The sequence below is a fragment of the Paroedura picta genome, chromosome 2 (genome assembly GCF_049243985.1).
Source record: "Paroedura picta isolate Pp20150507F chromosome 2, Ppicta_v3.0, whole genome shotgun sequence".
Classification (NCBI taxonomy): Eukaryota; Metazoa; Chordata; class Lepidosauria; order Squamata; family Gekkonidae; genus Paroedura; species Paroedura picta.
In genome coordinates this window covers 108930056-108947836 of record NC_135370.1, presented here as the reverse complement: position 1 = coordinate 108947836, position 17781 = coordinate 108930056, and the positions used below count along the sequence as shown (strand labels likewise).

General features: G+C 40.2%; 1 protein-coding gene across 5 annotated transcripts in view; it reads left to right on the top strand.

Moving 5' to 3' along the window:
- Nucleotides 1-17781, top strand: part of NELL1 (neural EGFL like 1) — a 705231-nt gene that overhangs the window by 561766 nt on the left and 125684 nt on the right. For 4 of the 5 annotated variants that reach the window (XM_077322024.1, XM_077322026.1, XM_077322023.1 and 1 more), the window contains one exon: nt 2317-2412. The exons of the other annotated variant lie outside the window; for it this stretch is intronic. In XM_077322024.1, coding sequence (XP_077178139.1) covers nt 2317-2412 — 96 coding nt within the window. The remainder of the gene's footprint in view (nt 1-2316; nt 2413-17781) is intronic. 5 annotated transcript variants of the gene reach the window in all.

Below are 17781 nucleotides of genomic sequence, written 5' to 3'. Positions count from 1 at the left end.
TATTAACTCCAGTGCAGAAGTTACTCTTTAAATATTAATTGCAGTTTCTCCTCTGTAACCCACTGGGTGCCTTGAGAACTGCAGGACCGAGGAAATTTTTTATATACCATATCAAAGTGCATGGCTGTTGGTGAGTCAAAATCATTCAAAAGACTTCTGGTGACATTCTTGGTATAAAGATATAAAGAATAAATCCATAGCTTTAATTCCCATAATATTTTCCTTTTATATTTTAGTATCTTTTAAAGTTGGACTAAAACCTAGTGGTTAGATTTCCTGCTGTTCAATAACATTTGAATAATGGAGTTATATGGGAATTGCGGCCCTGTCAATCCTATAAGATTCTGTTACTGGTATGCCATTGCAGGAAATCCACACTGGGGAAGTGACAATCATGCTAAATATTATTTTAGCAGACCTTACTACACTAGTACCTTTTACATGACAACTGGAACACTTCTTTCAGAAACTTCTTCTGATGGAATTGTTCTTTTCCTTTCCCCTTCCCAGACCCAATTAAATTATCATTGCATTTGTTGTTGCTGTCACTGTGAAAAATGTGGTGGTGGAACTATTATACTCTGGCCTATAGACCAGGCATTCATGAAACCCTGGGCTTTGGAAGGGTTTCCCGAATGGGTGGTAGTTGATTAATTTTTCATATTTTAAAAATATTGTTAAATATTTATGGATCATGTGACCATCTATACTCATGTTGACCCCCCCCCCCCATGGCCAGTGATGGGCATGGAGGGGGTGGGAAGGAGAGGGGCCCCAGGTGGGCATATGTACAGCTATGTTTCTCAACCATATTCTGCAGGATCATGCCACATGGAGGTGATCACCTTCTCCAGATGTCATTAAGAGTTCTGTCTCCTTTGATGAAATCAGCACCCCAAGAATCCTCTCTTTCACTACCCATTGACCAGGTCAAACCAGGTCAAAGAAACTTCCTGAAATCTCTAGAAGTTTCTTCTTAAAGTCTTTCTAGTTTTCATTCCTCCAAATCTCTGTTCCCTGTTTGGAGTGGGTGGGGTGGACCACCCCTTGTCTTTAGCCAGATCTATTTGCTTTTTTCTAACACACATGTAATGCACTCTCTATGCAGAATAAGGCAATAGCTGAGAGTGGTGGTCCTAGACATTATATATCTTTGAAGGAGGGCTCCAAAAAGAAACATTATAGAAGTATTTGTTGGGGCTACACCAAACAGATTTCCCTTGACTACCCAACTAAACTTCAGAATTGGTTTTAGATAGGAGTGCATTGTATAATAATATTGACCACTGAGGAAGACCCATAAGGGTCGAAATGCATTTGGTCTGTTCATGTGCAGTTAGATCTGTATAGTTTTTACTTTGTTTTTAACATTATATTGGTACACTTTAATAAATATGCATTATAATATTTATATTGTTTTATATCTCAACTTTTCAGCCCCACCTAGCTCACCAGGTTTCTATTGTGGGGAAAGGAAGGGAAGGTGGTTATAAGTCACTTTGAGCCTCTTGGTAATGAAAAGCAGGGTATAAGAACCATTCTTTCGTATTCTTCTAAACTCAGAGTGAAAGTTTTGTTCAGTCCATTTAAACCTTTAAAAAGGCACTACTTTATAAAGAATATAAGAACAGGCTAGATAGTCATCTCAGAGAAATGCTGATGAGTCACTTTCATCGAGTGGTCCAATCCTTCTATGATATAAGGAGGTGATGGTCCTTCAGCTTCACACCAGTTCCATTCTGGAAATAGTTTTCGATCTCCTACAGGATTTGAAATAATAGTCAAAAGTTGTATATAGGCTTGGCAGTTTTTAGACTGTTATTCATGACTGCATAATTTACTTGATTATATCTACAGAAGATGAAATGCTACCTCAAAGTTCAAATATTTCAATTCTGGAGATGTACTAATGTTAGAACAATTCAACCAATAATTTATTTGGGTTTCAAGGTATTGTTTGGGGACAAAAGAGATACCTGCTTTATGAACCTAATGCTATATTAATCACTTTGAATTATAAATGCAATAAATACTCTCATCCTCTGAAAACTTGGAAGAGTAGCCACATGCCAGTATTTCCTTGAGTTTCCTGCAGCTAGGTGAAGTTCCATGTTCTGTATTATACCTTGACTTTCTGTGCCTAATGATGATTAAAAATTGTGTTGACATTTTCCCTTGTTTCTGTCTCTATAGCAGTTGTCTGGATATGCTCAACTTTCTGCTCAGTCGACATAAAAGATTTGTTCATTATTTTTCACAAGGGTATGCAAATATCATAAGTAGATTTATATAAGATATCAATGTTTTATTTTCCAGCATTTTGTGAAGAAGGATGCAGATATGGCGGAACATGTGTAGCTCCTAACAAGTGTGCCTGTCCTTCTGGATTCACAGGAAGTCACTGTGAAAAAGGTAACATTTCAGACTTTCTCAGTGATTTTATATTGGCTTACATTTTCTTATATATAGACAGAAATGGGGGGGGGGGTAGAGTCCTCGGGAAAAATGCAGTTAAAATGTGACATAACTCACTTAAAAGAGAAGTGTATTAACCACTGATGTTCATAGCCTTTGGGGTATGCAAAGTTAACATGATATTGTGCATGTAGAAAGCCAAAATGCATGTGCTGGACTCTCACTGTTGTGTGCACTCATTCGTGTTAGGCTGTTCATCATTTGTTTTTGTGGGGGTTTTTTAATGGATGTGTACAAGTTATACAGAAATCTATATATATCAGATAATTCATGTGCTTTCTATGGATGTTTGAGTACACAAGATAGAAATGTGGAAAGGGGGACACAAAAATAAATAAAGAAATATGGTTTGGAACACACCAAACAGCAACAGTTGCAATATTATTGCACTGAAAGTGGAATATGTCTCCAGTATGCTGATTAGTAGAGAATGGAGAGGTAAGGGGGGGGGGGAATGAAACCCTTTTAGCTTTTTAATGTGAACTACAGTTCAGTAGTTACACCCTTCTGTGCCCATTGATTTCAATTGACTTAGAAGGGTATGACTCTTCTAAAGATTCTACTGCTGGCCAATTAAATTCAGCTTGTTATACTGATAGGGGGGGAAAACCCACTGAGGATGATTTCAATGATATATTCCTTTCGTGATACACTTCTGAACTATGATAATGGATTCTGTGTGCAACAGGGATCCTAATCATGCCTGAACTTCTTGACACGAGGTGGCCAATGTAACTGCAGTATTGTCATTTAAAAGTTGGTTATCCAGGTGCCGTATCGGAGACTGGGCCTTGTAATTAGAAACAGCTGACTTGCATGTGCAGTTTTAATTGCAGGCTCATATTAAACTTATTTGGCAGCTTCTAACTAATGATATCAATTTCACCTTGATCCACATCTTTGAAAGAATTCCAAGGGGCAAACAGAACTTTTGGCTATTTTTTAATAAGGCTCATCCAGAGTCTTTGTTTCTGTTGTTCAGAAGGCCATCCTTCAAAGGCTGATCAGAGAATGCAGTCTTGAATTAGGCACCTGATCTCCCACTATTGGTTGTTTTTACAGTGTTTCTCGACTGAAACCTCTTGGCATTGGACGAAGCTAAAAATAGATGCATTCTTTGTACTCTAACATATGGTGCCATGCTCTTTCAAGACTAGCCGTGGCATAAGGCAGTGGTCCCCAACCTGCGGGCCGTGGCCCGGTGCCGGGCCGCGAAGGCCATGGCGCCGGGCTGCGGCTCCCTCTCCCCGCCCCCCCCGCAGTAAAAAAACTTCCCAGGCCGCAATCTTGTGGCCCAGGAAGCTTCTTACTGCGGGAGGGCGGGGAGAGGGAATCAGGGCCGGGCCGCGCATCGCGGAAAGGTTGGGGACCACTGGCATAAGGGATCCAAAGAGACTAAAATGATGCCCCAGGACTGTGCATCATAGCTGGGAACATATCTAATAATCTGTTGTTTTGTAGAAATGCATCATGATCAGGGCCCCTATCTGTTGAGAAAAGTTTTGTCAGTGACAACTTCCATTTTATGAACTGTATCCAAAGATGTCCTTTGAATGGACAAAGGGCAATCCTTTCTGCATGATTTACGAAAGTGGGAGCTTTCTGTTGCCTCAGTTTGTGATGACCTAAACGTTCTTCAAAATTAAGAGAAATATAACATAAGCTTGCAGCAACTGAAAATAATCAGTTTAAAGCAAGTGGCCTTCTTTTTCCGGTAAGAATGATCTGTAATTCGTCAGCTGCCCCAGAGAAGTAATGGTATTAAGCTCAATGGGAATTTAGTCAGCATCGAATGCTCAGGATTTACGGCAGTGGCATGTACGTGAAATAAAGTGAAGATTATATTGGAGATTTAAGTCAATTGTGCAAATGCATAATGCAACATGCTGTTACAAAGAATTTACCACTGATAGCGTCTTTTGCAATTTAGCCTTGAATTAATAAAACATTACAGCACAGCTGTGGGGCTGCCTTTCTACAAAGCAGCTGAAGAAGGCTTGCAAAACAATAACAGAAAGGCACTGTAAGGTAATTTTACCTAGCTGTATTTTATCTGCAACATCTCGTTTTTATGTTGTCTTGGGATCATGGACATGGTGGTTTATTATGTCGTCTGTTTCATTTGGGAACCTATTTTTATGATTCAATTGTTTCTTTGATAATGGCTGGGAAGCTAATACAAAAAATTGAGATCCAATAAAAGTTAAAACTATGATGGGGATCCAAAGGGCCCCAGACAATATGTATCACAGTTTCAATTTTGACCTCCCTTCCCTGGACAGCAGCCTACATGGAAGTTTGCGCCTGGATACTGTAAAACTGTGAACATCCTCAGGGCAAAAAACTCCCTTCAAAGTGATGAAATGTGTCCAATGACCTCCTTCTTTCTTGCATTTTACATACATTTTGTTAAACCACTTTGCTTTTATTATTTCATCAATTCACTATGGATTTGGACCCATGTTCATTCTCTTTTCTTCGTTTCTGTTTCATGTGAACCCCCCTGAGCCTTTGGGGAGGGCGGTATATAAATATAATTAATTAATTATTAAAATAAAAATAGTGAGAAAATTCTGAAAAGTGATTTTCATTATTCTTGGTGAAGCAATCCCAAACAATCAGAAATAATATGTGCACCACACATATTCCTTTGGGACACATGCACCAAGGGAATGACTCAACCCATAGATGAGTAGATAGATTCAAATCCAGTTGCACATAATTAATTAATTAATTCATTAATTCATTATTTCTTAGATTTATATGACCACCCCTCCTGGCAAACTGGCTCGGGGCAGTTAATGACAATTGACAATCATTAATCAAACCATTTAAAATACCATCAAACCACTTAAAATACAAAAATCAAACAATTTAAAATTCAGTTCCATTACCACACCAATATGTAAGGTTGTTGCCGGTAGTTATATCATAATTATTATTTCTAGTTATTGGCCCCAGCCAAATGCCTTGTGGAATTGCTCCATCTTGCAAGCCTTTTGAAACTGGGCCAGGGCCAGCAGCTCTTTTGAGAGCTCATTCCACCAGGTGGGGGCCAGGACCAAAAAGGGCCTGAGGCTGGTTGAGGCCAAACATATGTCTTGGGGCAGGGATCACCAGTCTGTTCATATTGGCTGAGCACAGTGTCCTTTGAGAAGTTCAGTGAGTAAAGCAGTCCCTCAGATATGTGGGGCCCGGGCTGTGGCTTAAGGCCTTTAAGGTTAAAACCAGAACCTTGAACCTGATCCAGAATTCAAATGGGAGCCAGTACAGCCTAGAGGCCAATAAGGTCTATGGGGTACAAGCTTTCAGGAGTCAAATTCCCTTAATCGGATATGACCTCTTCAGTCCCAGTCAGAAGGTGGGAGGGATGTTGCCAAGAAGGAACTCTGGATGCAAAGATACAATGCATATTGCAATCAGGCTGCTTAGAAAAGAGAGGAAAAGCTTGAGGGCAGAAGATTAGCATCTGTTGTGAGGCAAGAACTCTATGTCCCTATTCAACTGAGGGAGGAGGGTGTGTCCATTGTTCTGTGTGCATTGTTCTGAAGCTCAGGAACCTCGCATTCTGATTTCCCTACAAAGCGTTCATGCTTGAGGAATGTCACTCTTTGAACTGCATTAGAATGACCTGGAAGACTAAAAAGTTCTCCCACTCATTTTTTAATGTTAATTTATTATTTTGCATAAGGACTAACCTGTTTAGAATCATAGAATCATCAAGTTGAAAGGGCCCTCCAGGGTAATCTAGTCCAACCCCCCGCACAATGCAGGAACTAACAACTACTTGCCCACCCACAGTGACCCCAATATCATGACCAAGTGATCCCTCCACCAAAAATCTCTAGAATCCAGCCTGGCCAGGAAGAATTCACCTACCATCCCATCCCATAATGGTGATCAGCAATTCCCTGGTTATGCAAGAAAGGCTGTATTCATCAAATGTTCACCATCAGTCAACTAGCAGAGGAAAGAATTAGGCGCAGAAAGAAAACTGTCATTATCTTTTTTGACTTCAAATCTGCTTTTGAATGGGTCCTCTGGCCTTCTCTATGGAAGGTCCAATAAATAATCTCATGCCTCCAAATAGCACGATGATTCAACAAGCCAAGTGCTAATTCAAAATGAGCTATCAGAGGAGTTCAGCATCCAGACTGCAGTGTGCCAAGGAGATGTGGCATTTCCCCTAATTTTTAACATTGTAGTTGATCCCATTATGAGAACAGCATTCAAGAATATACATGAAGTACATTATGTCCAAAACAACTTCCTGACAGATCTAATGTTTGCAGATGATAGTGTCATATTTGCCGATACAGATGCAGAGGCTGCTAACATCCTCTATGACATTGCCTGCATCACCCAAATAAATGTGGATGAAACCAAAGTCATAACCACAGATGGATCACCGATAAATGTATACCTCGATGGAGCCCAAATTGAGCAAGTCAAAAATTTTAAATACTTGGGCTCATTGGTACAAGAAAAGAAAATGCCATCTACCACTGAAGCCCACAACATAATTGGCCAAGCAACACCAGCATTTGCCACACTCAAATGGAAGATGACAAACATCTCTCTCAAGACCAAAGTTTTTATCTTGCAGACACTAATCCTGCCAATCCTCCAATATGAATCATAAAGATGGACTTTACTAAAACCTGACATAAACAAACTTGAGACCTTCCATATGACCCATTATGCACGGGGGTTTTAGCGCACATTCAGGGTGGAATGGCGGCGACTAAAATCACTGATAACGCACGGAGCCGGCTGCAACCGGCCGCAGCTTCGGTGCATGCTGCCGAAAAAGCCGCGTCAGTGAAACGCGGAAGAAAGCGCAGCTTCCGGGTGACCGGGGCGCAACCAGAAGCGGCGCCCGGATCGCCGCGTGCATAATCGGTTACTCTGGGTTTTGCCGCCGTCGCGCCCCGCCCCGTACATAACCGGTATGTGTCGCGTCTTCCCCCTCCGCGTTTTCCATGTGACCCGAAATCGCCGTTTCGGCGGCCGTGCATAATGGGCCTATGTGATGCCTTTGGCAGATTCTGTGTGTCTCTCTATGTGATCATAATCGAAATGAGATGATTCAGACAGAAATGTGGCAACCAGCCACAAATTAAAGAACCAATCCAAATGTGCATGTCTGCAGACTGGACACCAGCATAAACTCCTCTGGCAAGAACAACCAACTGAATGGAAGATCCAGTGACTGGTGCTAAAGAAAACATGGCTTAGACAGATTGAGGAAGACCTTAGGAACCAGTGATTGACTATCCATATGGCCAAGACTACTGCCACCAGTCACCAAGAGTGGAAACATAAAGAAGGCAAAAAATCCAGCAGCACCTACAGCTCCACCAATTGCCAGCTAAAGGATAAAAAGAAGATAAAATATGATCTTGACAGGCTGGAGAACTGAGCTAAAAGTAACAAAATGTTTTTTTTCAGCAGAGATAAATGTAAAGTTCAGAATTTAGGTAAGAAAAATCACATGAATAATTATAGGACAGAAGAGACTTGTCTTGGCAGTAATACTTCTGAAAAGTATCCTAACAGGAAATACACTGAACATGAGTCAGTAGTGTGATGTGAAGCTAAATAGGTTGAAGGAGCTGGGTATGCTTAGCCTGGAGAGGAGGTGACTAAGAGGTAGTGTTTTAGCCAACAAATTTTTGAAGTGCTGTCATATTGGCCCATTATGCATGGAGTGGAAGGTCCACATTCGGGGTGGAATGACGGCGGCTAAAATCACCAATCATGCACACTGCAGGCAGTAACCGGGCACAGAGTCAATGTATGCTGCCGAAAAAGCTGCATTAGCGAGATGCGGAAGAAAGTGGAGCTTCCTGGGACCAGGGCGCAACCAGAAGCAGCTCCGGAGTGGCCGCATGCATAATCGCATACTCTGGGTTTTGCCGCCGTTGCGTCCCGTCCCGTGCGTAAGCGGTTTGCTTCGCTTCTCCCTCCTCCTCATTCTCCATGCTGCCGTTTCAGCGGCCGTGCTTAATAGGCCATAGAGAGGATGGAGGAAAGTTGTTTTCTGTTGTCTCCAAAGGTCAGACCAGAACTATCAGTTTGAAATTAAATAAAAAGAGTTTTAGGCTAAACATTAGGAATAGCCTTCCTGAAAAGGGGGGAAACTCTCCTTTGAAGGTGTCTAAGAGGTGAGATGGCCATCTGACATCAATGCAGATTCTATGAATTTGGCAAGTCATATGACTGAGGGAAGGAAGATATGAGTCAGTGTTTGGCTCTTGTAGCCCTTTCTTACATGCCCAGAGTAATGCTGACCACCAGTCTGCGGTCAGGGAAGAATGTCCTGGCCTTCCTCTAGCAAAAATAATGAACTGGGAAGGGTGGGTCCCAGTGAAGAGACAAATATAGAATAGTTCAGATGCAATGGGAAACCACCATGGCAATTAAAAATATCCAAATTGGACTTATTTAGAGTCGTCTCAGTAATTCCTTTATTCAGTAATTCCTTTATTCTTATTTCACACAAGTCGTTTCAGACGCCAAAGCTAAGTTCAGCTATTGTATGACCATATACTCAGTCAAGAGATTTCTAAATAACTTGAGGTTAGTCCTTAAATATAAAAACTGTCCCTTGAAAAAGCTGTAGGCGAAACACGTCTGTACTGGCTTCCTCTAGGCATTAAACAGGGGTCACTGGGAAAGTATGGAGGTGGTAGGTGTGTACTAGCAGATTTATTCAGTCAATTTGACCTGTATAAATAATATTTATGCAAAAACTAAAAGCCATAACATTACAAACAATTAATAATAATTAGATTAGAATACAAAAATATACTTACAAAAAGTATTAGAATATTAACACAATATTAAAACACTGAATCGAAGATATATTGTTTACCATAAAGAGCTGTGAATTTTCTGTGTTGTGCAGAGGATTGGACTAGATGGCGCTTGATGTCCTTTCTATGTTTTCTTACACCCAATATTGGCCTCCAAGGCCACCTTTTGCTGAGCATTCTTCTGTTCCATTAGATGTTATAGATGGAGTTCCTGCAGAAAGCAACATTAATGGTCAGGTGTTGCTATGCTATACCAACCAGTGCCTTCTTCCACAACAGAAGTTTGCCCTTCACACTGTGCTAGAAGTGTAAGGTTTAAAAATATGTTGCATAGCTCAGTGGCAGTAAAATGCATAAGAAAACAAGAAAGCTAACTAGCTACCTTGTAGTGGAGTGCCAGCACAGCACAGTTAATTCTGGAAGTAAAAAGTCCTTGAGCATAATGCAGATGTCTTCTTGGCAGCATGAAGGCACAAAGAGGAAAGTTTGCAGGCCTAAAGAAGAAGAGTGGGTTTTTATACCACACTTTTCAAAGGAGTCTCAGAGTGGCTTGCAATCACCTTTCCTCCCTCTCCCCACCACAGACACCCTGTGAAGTAAGTGTGTCTGAGAGCTCTGACAGGACTGTTCTGTGAGATCAACTCTAACAGGACTGTGACTAGCCCAAGGTTACACTGCTGGCTGCATGTGGGGGTTGGGGAATCAAACCCAGCTCTCCAGATTAGAAGCTGCCACTCTTTATATAAATATTTGTATTGTATATGAAGCACTTACAGAAAGATGAAAAAACAACAACAACCAGCTAGCAGAGTAATTGTTGATACGTGTGAGAGTATAGTCTGTTATAGTAAGCATTGGTTCATTGAGCTTTTAAGCCTCATGAATTAAATAATGGTAGAAAAAGGGAATTTTTATGTGCCAGACCCCCTGCTCTTTTTAGTACAGCTACAGAATTTGCCAGTGATTCTAGATTGCAATTGATTCATTGGATTTCAAGATCCTTGTGGATTTATAGTAATGGAGATCAGTGAGTCACATGAGAAGGGGGAAGGGTGCAAAAGCCCCCTTACAGTATCTGGCAGCAGATATAGTGATTTCACCCTTTATCTTTCTAATTTCAACCCACTAACCCATATGGCCAGCTTGGTGTAGTAGTTAAGAGCTGTGGCCTCTAATCTGGAGATGAATGCAACTAAACGTGTCTAATCTCTTCTTTTAATTGAAGTGTCTGCCCCATACCTGTGAGCCAAAGACCACATCTATCATTTAAATCCTGCCAAGAAGAAATGATCCTATCGAAGAACTTCATTAGCAAACATTAAGTTGAAAAACAACCACTGATGAAAACTCACTTGAAAACGGTTATTTATTTATTTATTTATTATATTTATATACCGCCCTCTGGAGGCCGTTTTCGTTGTTCAATTAAAAGAAGAGATTAGACACGTTTAGTTGCATTCATTGTGAAATTGTTTATTATGGCCTAGGATAGGTTCTTTTTTCTGTTGTTGTCTTCCATATGTAGCCAGCTGGGTGATCTTGGATCAGTCACAGTCTTCTCAGAGCTCTCTTAGCCCCACCTACCTCACAGAGTATCTGTTGTGGAGAGAGGAAGGAAAGATGATTGTAAACCACTTTGAGACTCCTTCAGGTAGTGAAAAACAAGGTCCAAAAACCAATTCTTCTTCTTACTCCATATGAGTAATATGACCCCAATAATCTGTTTTCCTGGAATTGGAAATGGATTCATAACCATCAGCACTTGCTCCCAGATCTAGCATGTTACCTGCATTGGTTACATATGAAACAAATTATTTAGGAATGGTATTCATGCTACTTGCAGGGCCTCTTGTGGTGCAGAGTGGTAAGGCAGCAGATATGCAGTCTGAAAGCTCTGCCCATGAGGCTGGGAGTTCAATCCCAGCAGCCGGCTCAAGGTTGACTCAGCCTTCCATCCTTCCGAGGTCGGTAAAATGAGTACCCAGCTTGCTGGGGGGTAAACGGTAATGACTGGGAAAGGCACTGGCAAACCACCCCGTATTGAGTCTGCCATGAAAACGCTAGAGGGCGTCACCCCAAGGGTCAGACATGACCGGGTGCTTGCACAGGGGATACCTTTACCTTTACCTATTCATGCTACTTAAAGTACGCTCAACTCAAACATTTAAAAAATGGCTTATAAATTTTATTTGGTATTATGAAATGTGGAAAAACCTTGCGTTGTTTTGATTTTCCAAATGTTTTAAACTGGCTGCTTTTTAGGGGGTTTTTTGCATGTGCTTTGTAGTTTACGACCAGGGTAGAGACATCAATTAAATGCCTAGCAACTGTGTGATGCTTATTCTCATTTTCACTTGGCAAACAAACAAATCAAATTTTAAATGTGTTGATATACTTTCCAAATGGTTATTGGTTTGCATCAGATGAGGCAAGAGGGTTTTTGTATGAATGTTCATCTGTGTAAGGGATGCTCTACCTCTGAGGTCTACACATAATTCCTGGCCATATTGATCACTCTAGTAACAATTTACATTAACCGGCATATTCTTCTGTAAATTACACACAGCAATCAACAAACTTGCATGAAAACACAGCACTTGTCATTTACAGCAGGTGTAAAATCACCACATAAGCTCATAATAGTCTGTGATTTAAATTATGAATAGAAGATGATTTGCAGGGGTAGGTGAGTTCACCGTGAACTACAGAGCTAGCTAAATTCATATACTGAGCCCATTATTTTAGGATTTTAGTGCTACTTTTTAAAATTTATAATGTTCCTTACCAGATAGCTCCCTAGTATTGATATCTATCAAATATTATTTATATTGATACCATAATATCCTGTTATGGTAATATCTGGTATGTACAAAATTACTGTAATTTTTATTCCAAATTTTAATGAACTGCCTGTGTCTTTGTCAGATAGCAATTTAGGTGCTGCATCATTGTAGGCTTGTGGGCTGGGCTGCTCAAAAAGAAAGGCAAATTCCCATAGGAAGCCCAGATATTTGTATAAAGGAAAGCAAATCTGAACAGAGAGAAAGAACATAAGCACTGTGCTAAAATATAGTATGTACATCCTAAAGGTGGTATATAATGGAGGCAGGCACTGGATGACTATTGTCATGAAAGATCAGTGGGATTATAGATTTTAGCAGTAGGAATAAATATCAGTATAGATACAAGTTAAGCATAATCAAATCCTGCTGAAATCATTGAAAGTCTAATTTCATGAAACATCAATAACTTTTTCTGAGGTACAAAGCACCAAGGTTGGTTGTCTAGATCAAGTAATATCTTAGCTGTTTCAATTAGTCTATGATGTTACTTTTACGTAACATGTGTCATCATCTTACCACGAGGATGGTATTTTAAAGGAGGCAGAATAGTTCATAGATGCAAAATCTCTCTCTTGATCTTTGCTGGAATAGAGAGTTCTGTAAGTATAGCAATCATTTCTTCTTTTGAAAATGGAGTATCTAATTTAGTAACTGGAGCAGTCAAATATCTGGAGTTCTCCACTATTTAAGAAGTGTAACATCTGAATTATTGCTTTCAGCATGAAATATCTATTAAATTGATTAGACATCTAAGCGTATAACATAAATGGAGGGTCTTTCATGTGAAAGTATGAAATTCCCTTTTCATATTTGATCTTTTTGAAGAGCCTGTCTTTATATGTTACCAGCCTAGTGTTTGTATACTTTGGGAATGATACTTCTGCATCTTTCAAATGAGACATAAAAAGGAAGCTGGTCATTAAAGGTCCAATAGAATTTAGATCCAATTCCTGTTTGGTAATTACTTTGTCTGCTTTTCTCACAATTTCTGTATTCACTTTTCCTCTTAACCTTGTACACTGCTGCTGGCACAGAATGATAGAAAAAATTTCACCCAGAGGTAGCTACATTTCAGTCATTGTTGAGTGATTGGTTCTTATTCTGAATCCACTTACGGAGTTTTAATGGGAAAGTAGCTCCACTAAATTCCATATGAAATACTAGCACACCAGTTCTAAATGTGTTTACTTAGAACAGCATGCCACTGATTTTAAGTGACCTTTTTATATTAACATTGCTATCATTAATACATGTAGTGTTCTCCAATAATTATTACCCTTTCAAGTAGTAATAAATGCATACTATTCCAAAATTCAACTCTGTTCTACAGTATTTCTAGGAAAAATGAGACTTTGTTCAAAACTACCAAGGAATCTGTTTGTTCTTTGCCTATGTGTAATTCTACATAATTTGTTAACCAAGATTATACTTTATAACACTGTTTAGTTATACATGGAAGGTATTTTTAACCTTTGTTTAAAGAACTTTAGATATGATTCTTAAATGGCCTTGGTTTTCAAATAACTGTGATTCGGCTTAAATCTCAGACTGTGCTAAGATAGCTGGCTAATTCAGTCTGTCATTACTTTTAATTATTATTATTATTATTATTATTATTATTATACTAGAAAATAGGCCCGCTGTAGTACAAATACAGCAGGCGCTAGCTGTTAGTCTTGCCCCCCCCGCCCGTGGCGTGGCCTACCTCAGGCAGCAAAGTCTTATCAGGTCTGTGTGCGGGCAGGGCGGGGGCCGCCGCCGATCACACCACCGCTGATCTTGGGCCCGCCGCCGCCGATCGCGGCTCCTCCGCAATCAGCACAAATTGCGGCCCTGGCGATTGCAGCCACGCCGCCTCTCACCGCGTCAGGCTGCTGGCCAGGGAGGCCCCGCCAGCCGTGCTGCGCGCAGCTGGCAGGTGTTCCCTTGGCAGCGAGGCAGCAATCGGAAAGGCCAATCGGCAGGCACTTTGCGCCTGCGGATTGGCCCCACCGATGGTCTGTCCGGAGGAAGGGGCCAATCGGCACCCTTCCTCATCCCGGACAGAGCCCGCCCTAACTCCTCCCCCTAAGCCCTTACGGCTTTATTCAGTCCGCGGCGCCCGCGCGCTGCAGGCGGGGGTTAAGTTTATTATTATTATTATTATTATTATTATTATTATTATTATTATTATTATTATTATTATTGCTTCCTTTAGATTTGCTGTAAAACAGAATAGCATGGTCCATTATACTTATGTTAGCATCCTATATTTGACAACAGCTGACCAGTAAGTTAAGTTAGCAATATTAGCTAAAGTGAGACATCACAAATATTGGTCTCTATGTCCTGGGACTGGCAACATGCTACAACCTTACACATCATGTTCTCCCCTTACCTGGCAGTTTTCCCCTTTCTATTACTTGAATTTTGTAATTACATCTGGAATAGATTAACTCTGTTCACTGCTATCCAGGAATGCCTCTAGAATATACTTTGCCAACTCACTTCAGTCAACGGTTTCTAGCCATAATTTGGATCTGATTCCTCATTAGTTTTAGCCATAGTTTTGTTTTGTTTTTTTCCTAATTATACCATGTTTAAAAAACAAACTCATCCAGTGTTCTATGCTTGAAAATTAAGAGTGAATTTCATGGTATACAAGCTGAATACTCTTAACATCTTCATGGCCTGGAGTTGGAGGATAATAAATTGATTGCAGCCTTTTAATTGTTCTTTAAACCTTACCTGCTGTCTCTTATGTGGCAGATGTCCTTTTTCTGAAAACCCTCTCCATTCTTGGCATTCACAGAATTTTTACCTTGGATTGCTTTAAAATCCAGCAGCTCAATACTAATGAAGGCAGACCCTGAAGCATCTAATTAAATAATTTTAAGCTTATCTCTGGTTTTGGCTGTCTTTTTAATCTATAATTTCTGTGATTGCTTCTGCCTAGCATCAGTTAACTGCAGCACTGGCTGGCTGGCTTTCAGATTATTTATTTTTATTATATTACTGCTTCAACTTGTATTCACTTCTGTCTCAAAAACTCCAAGTCAAATTACAACACAAAGGAATACACATGAACCAGCACTTCAGTCTTGATACTATAGTGATTTTCAGCAGGGATATCTGCTGGGGAAAACAAGGCAACGCTGTGCTTGTGATAGTGCTGATTCATTCATTGCAGCATCCTCGTAACTCCCATAAAGTCTTTGGATCACATATATGCTAATTCTGTTCTTTCCTGGTAGCTATAGACCTGAGTGGTGTCATGGTGTGCATGAATAAGAGGTTTCAGTCTCCCTCCTTTTCCTACCCTGAAATGACCTCATATATTTCGTAAGGGTCAAACAGTGATTCTCTGGGGCTATTTCAAGATGGGGAGATGGCACAGATGGGGAGGTGAAACCTCTTTCTTCATGTGTGTCATGGTCTTGTTTAAAATTAGACCTTTCATGCATGTTATTCAAAATCCTTGTGCTGGATCAGCATTTAGTTCCAAGTGTGTGTTGAATTGCTGTGGGATATTTGGATCAAGCAAAATGAGATTCTAATACACACAAAAGAATGGTGAAATCTAAAACAAAATGCAAAAAAAAATCCTATTTCCCTGTGTCTTCCAAGGTGATTTATTTTTCATCATCCTGTTACTTTGACCTATTCTTTAATCAATTTTTGAAATATAGCTAAGTTATTTTCCATCTTGAGCATACGGTCAAGAAAAGTCACAGGGTAGTCCTTGCACTGCAAGTTAGGAGTGACATACTAATTGTTGCCTCTATGATTGCATTTTAAGTTGTTTCCAAAAAAAGGTTATTTTTAGAACAATATCTTAAAAGGTAAAGGTATCCCCTGTGCAAGCACCGAGTCAAGTCTAACCCTCGGGGTGACACCCTATAGCGTTTTCATGGCAGACTCAATACGGGGTGGTTTGCCAGTGCCTTCCCCAGTCATTACCGTTTACCCCCCCCCCCCAGCAAGCTGGGTACTCATTTTACCAACCTCAGAAGGATGGAAGACTGAGTCAACCTTGAGCCGGCTGCTGGGATTGAACTCCCAGCCTCATGGGCAAAGCTTTCAGACGGCTGCCTTACCACTCTGTGCCACAAGAGGCAGAACAATATCTACTTCATTCTAATTTTATAGTTTCTGTATTTTGCTAGTTTTGTTAAATTGGCATAAATCATTGTCTTGGCTGAACCTAAAAAGAGTCAGTCGGATATTACTTGGTTTCTTTAGACTGAACCCAACATGTGCCTCATATTTCTTGTATTCAGAGTACAGCCCTAAACAGAGATACACCTTCTAATTCTACTAAGGACTGTACTGTTTATCTCACTTTTCTGTATCAGATCTGTATGGTCTTCTTCAGTCATGATTGGTATGGAGTTTTCATAAGGGTAACTTATTTTTATAATCTAATTTAACACTACAAGTAGATATTAATGTTAGTATATCAGAGTTTAATAAATCTAAACCGTGCCTCTTGCAGACCTTAGGATTGTTTTCCAAATGATAAGTGAAACATTATATAGAATACTTTCCATTTGATGGAGAACACCACACTGGATCTCAAATATAGACACTGAAGTAGTAATGCAAAACAGCCATTTAACTATAGTTTGTGAAACCAGGTTGGGGCTTGCAGATAATCATTCAAATAGTGATTTGCCACAACAAATACTCATGGACGATGCTAGTGAGAGATAATGAAAGAGGTTTCTCTTTTGAGCTTCGCTTGACAGACATCTCAGTTGCTCTGAGAATGCATAAAAAGTGGCACTGAGAAAGGAACCAGGATGACCGGATTTGTATACCATGGGAAACCATAGTGAAAATAACTATGGATAAGAAACTGATTTGCAGACATGAATGTATTTATTTTAGAGCTTCTATACCACCCCTCATGACCAAGTCATCTCACAGCAGTGCAAAACACATCTAGAACATATAAAGGAATATGTATACTTCTGACAACGTCCTGAAGTTCCAAGACTTCCAGGCAGAGTCCGGCCCAGGGAAGGAAGCTTTGAAATCATATTATTCTATGATTCTATGAAATGTTCAACATTAAGGTTGAAGCATACCCCCCCAACTTTGCAAGCAAAGCTGCCTGCAATGGGGGGGGGGGAGCTATGCTGCCTGATCCTTTCAAATTCCTCTCCAAGTGATGCAGCTATCATTCTCAGCTGGTAGGCAACCACCTAATCCCTTTAAATCCCTTAAAGCACGCACACACGCACACATTGCAGGCAGCTTTGCATGTGAAAATGGGGGAAGGGATTTAAAGAGACCGAGTGGCTGCTTACTGGCTGAGAATGGCTGGTGTGCTTCCTGATCCCTTTAAATTCCTCTCTTCACTCATCTGGAGCAAGTTGCTGTAATCAAGCAACTATCACATGGATCACTGTGGCCTGATGCTTCAGGGCCAGATCCTGATCTGAGTTAGCCAAACTCACCATAGTTAGTAAAGTAACCAACAAGAGCTTGATCATCCTAACCACAGCAAATTTCATGTGATGTCTCAAGCTTTTCATTTTCATTAAGTAGCTGTAAAATTATTCTATTATTTTTGCACCATACTTTCCTAGCCTCTGTAAGTAAGACCAATCTTATTAATGAAATTGGATTTTACAGCACAGGAGACAGTATAATAATGGTTT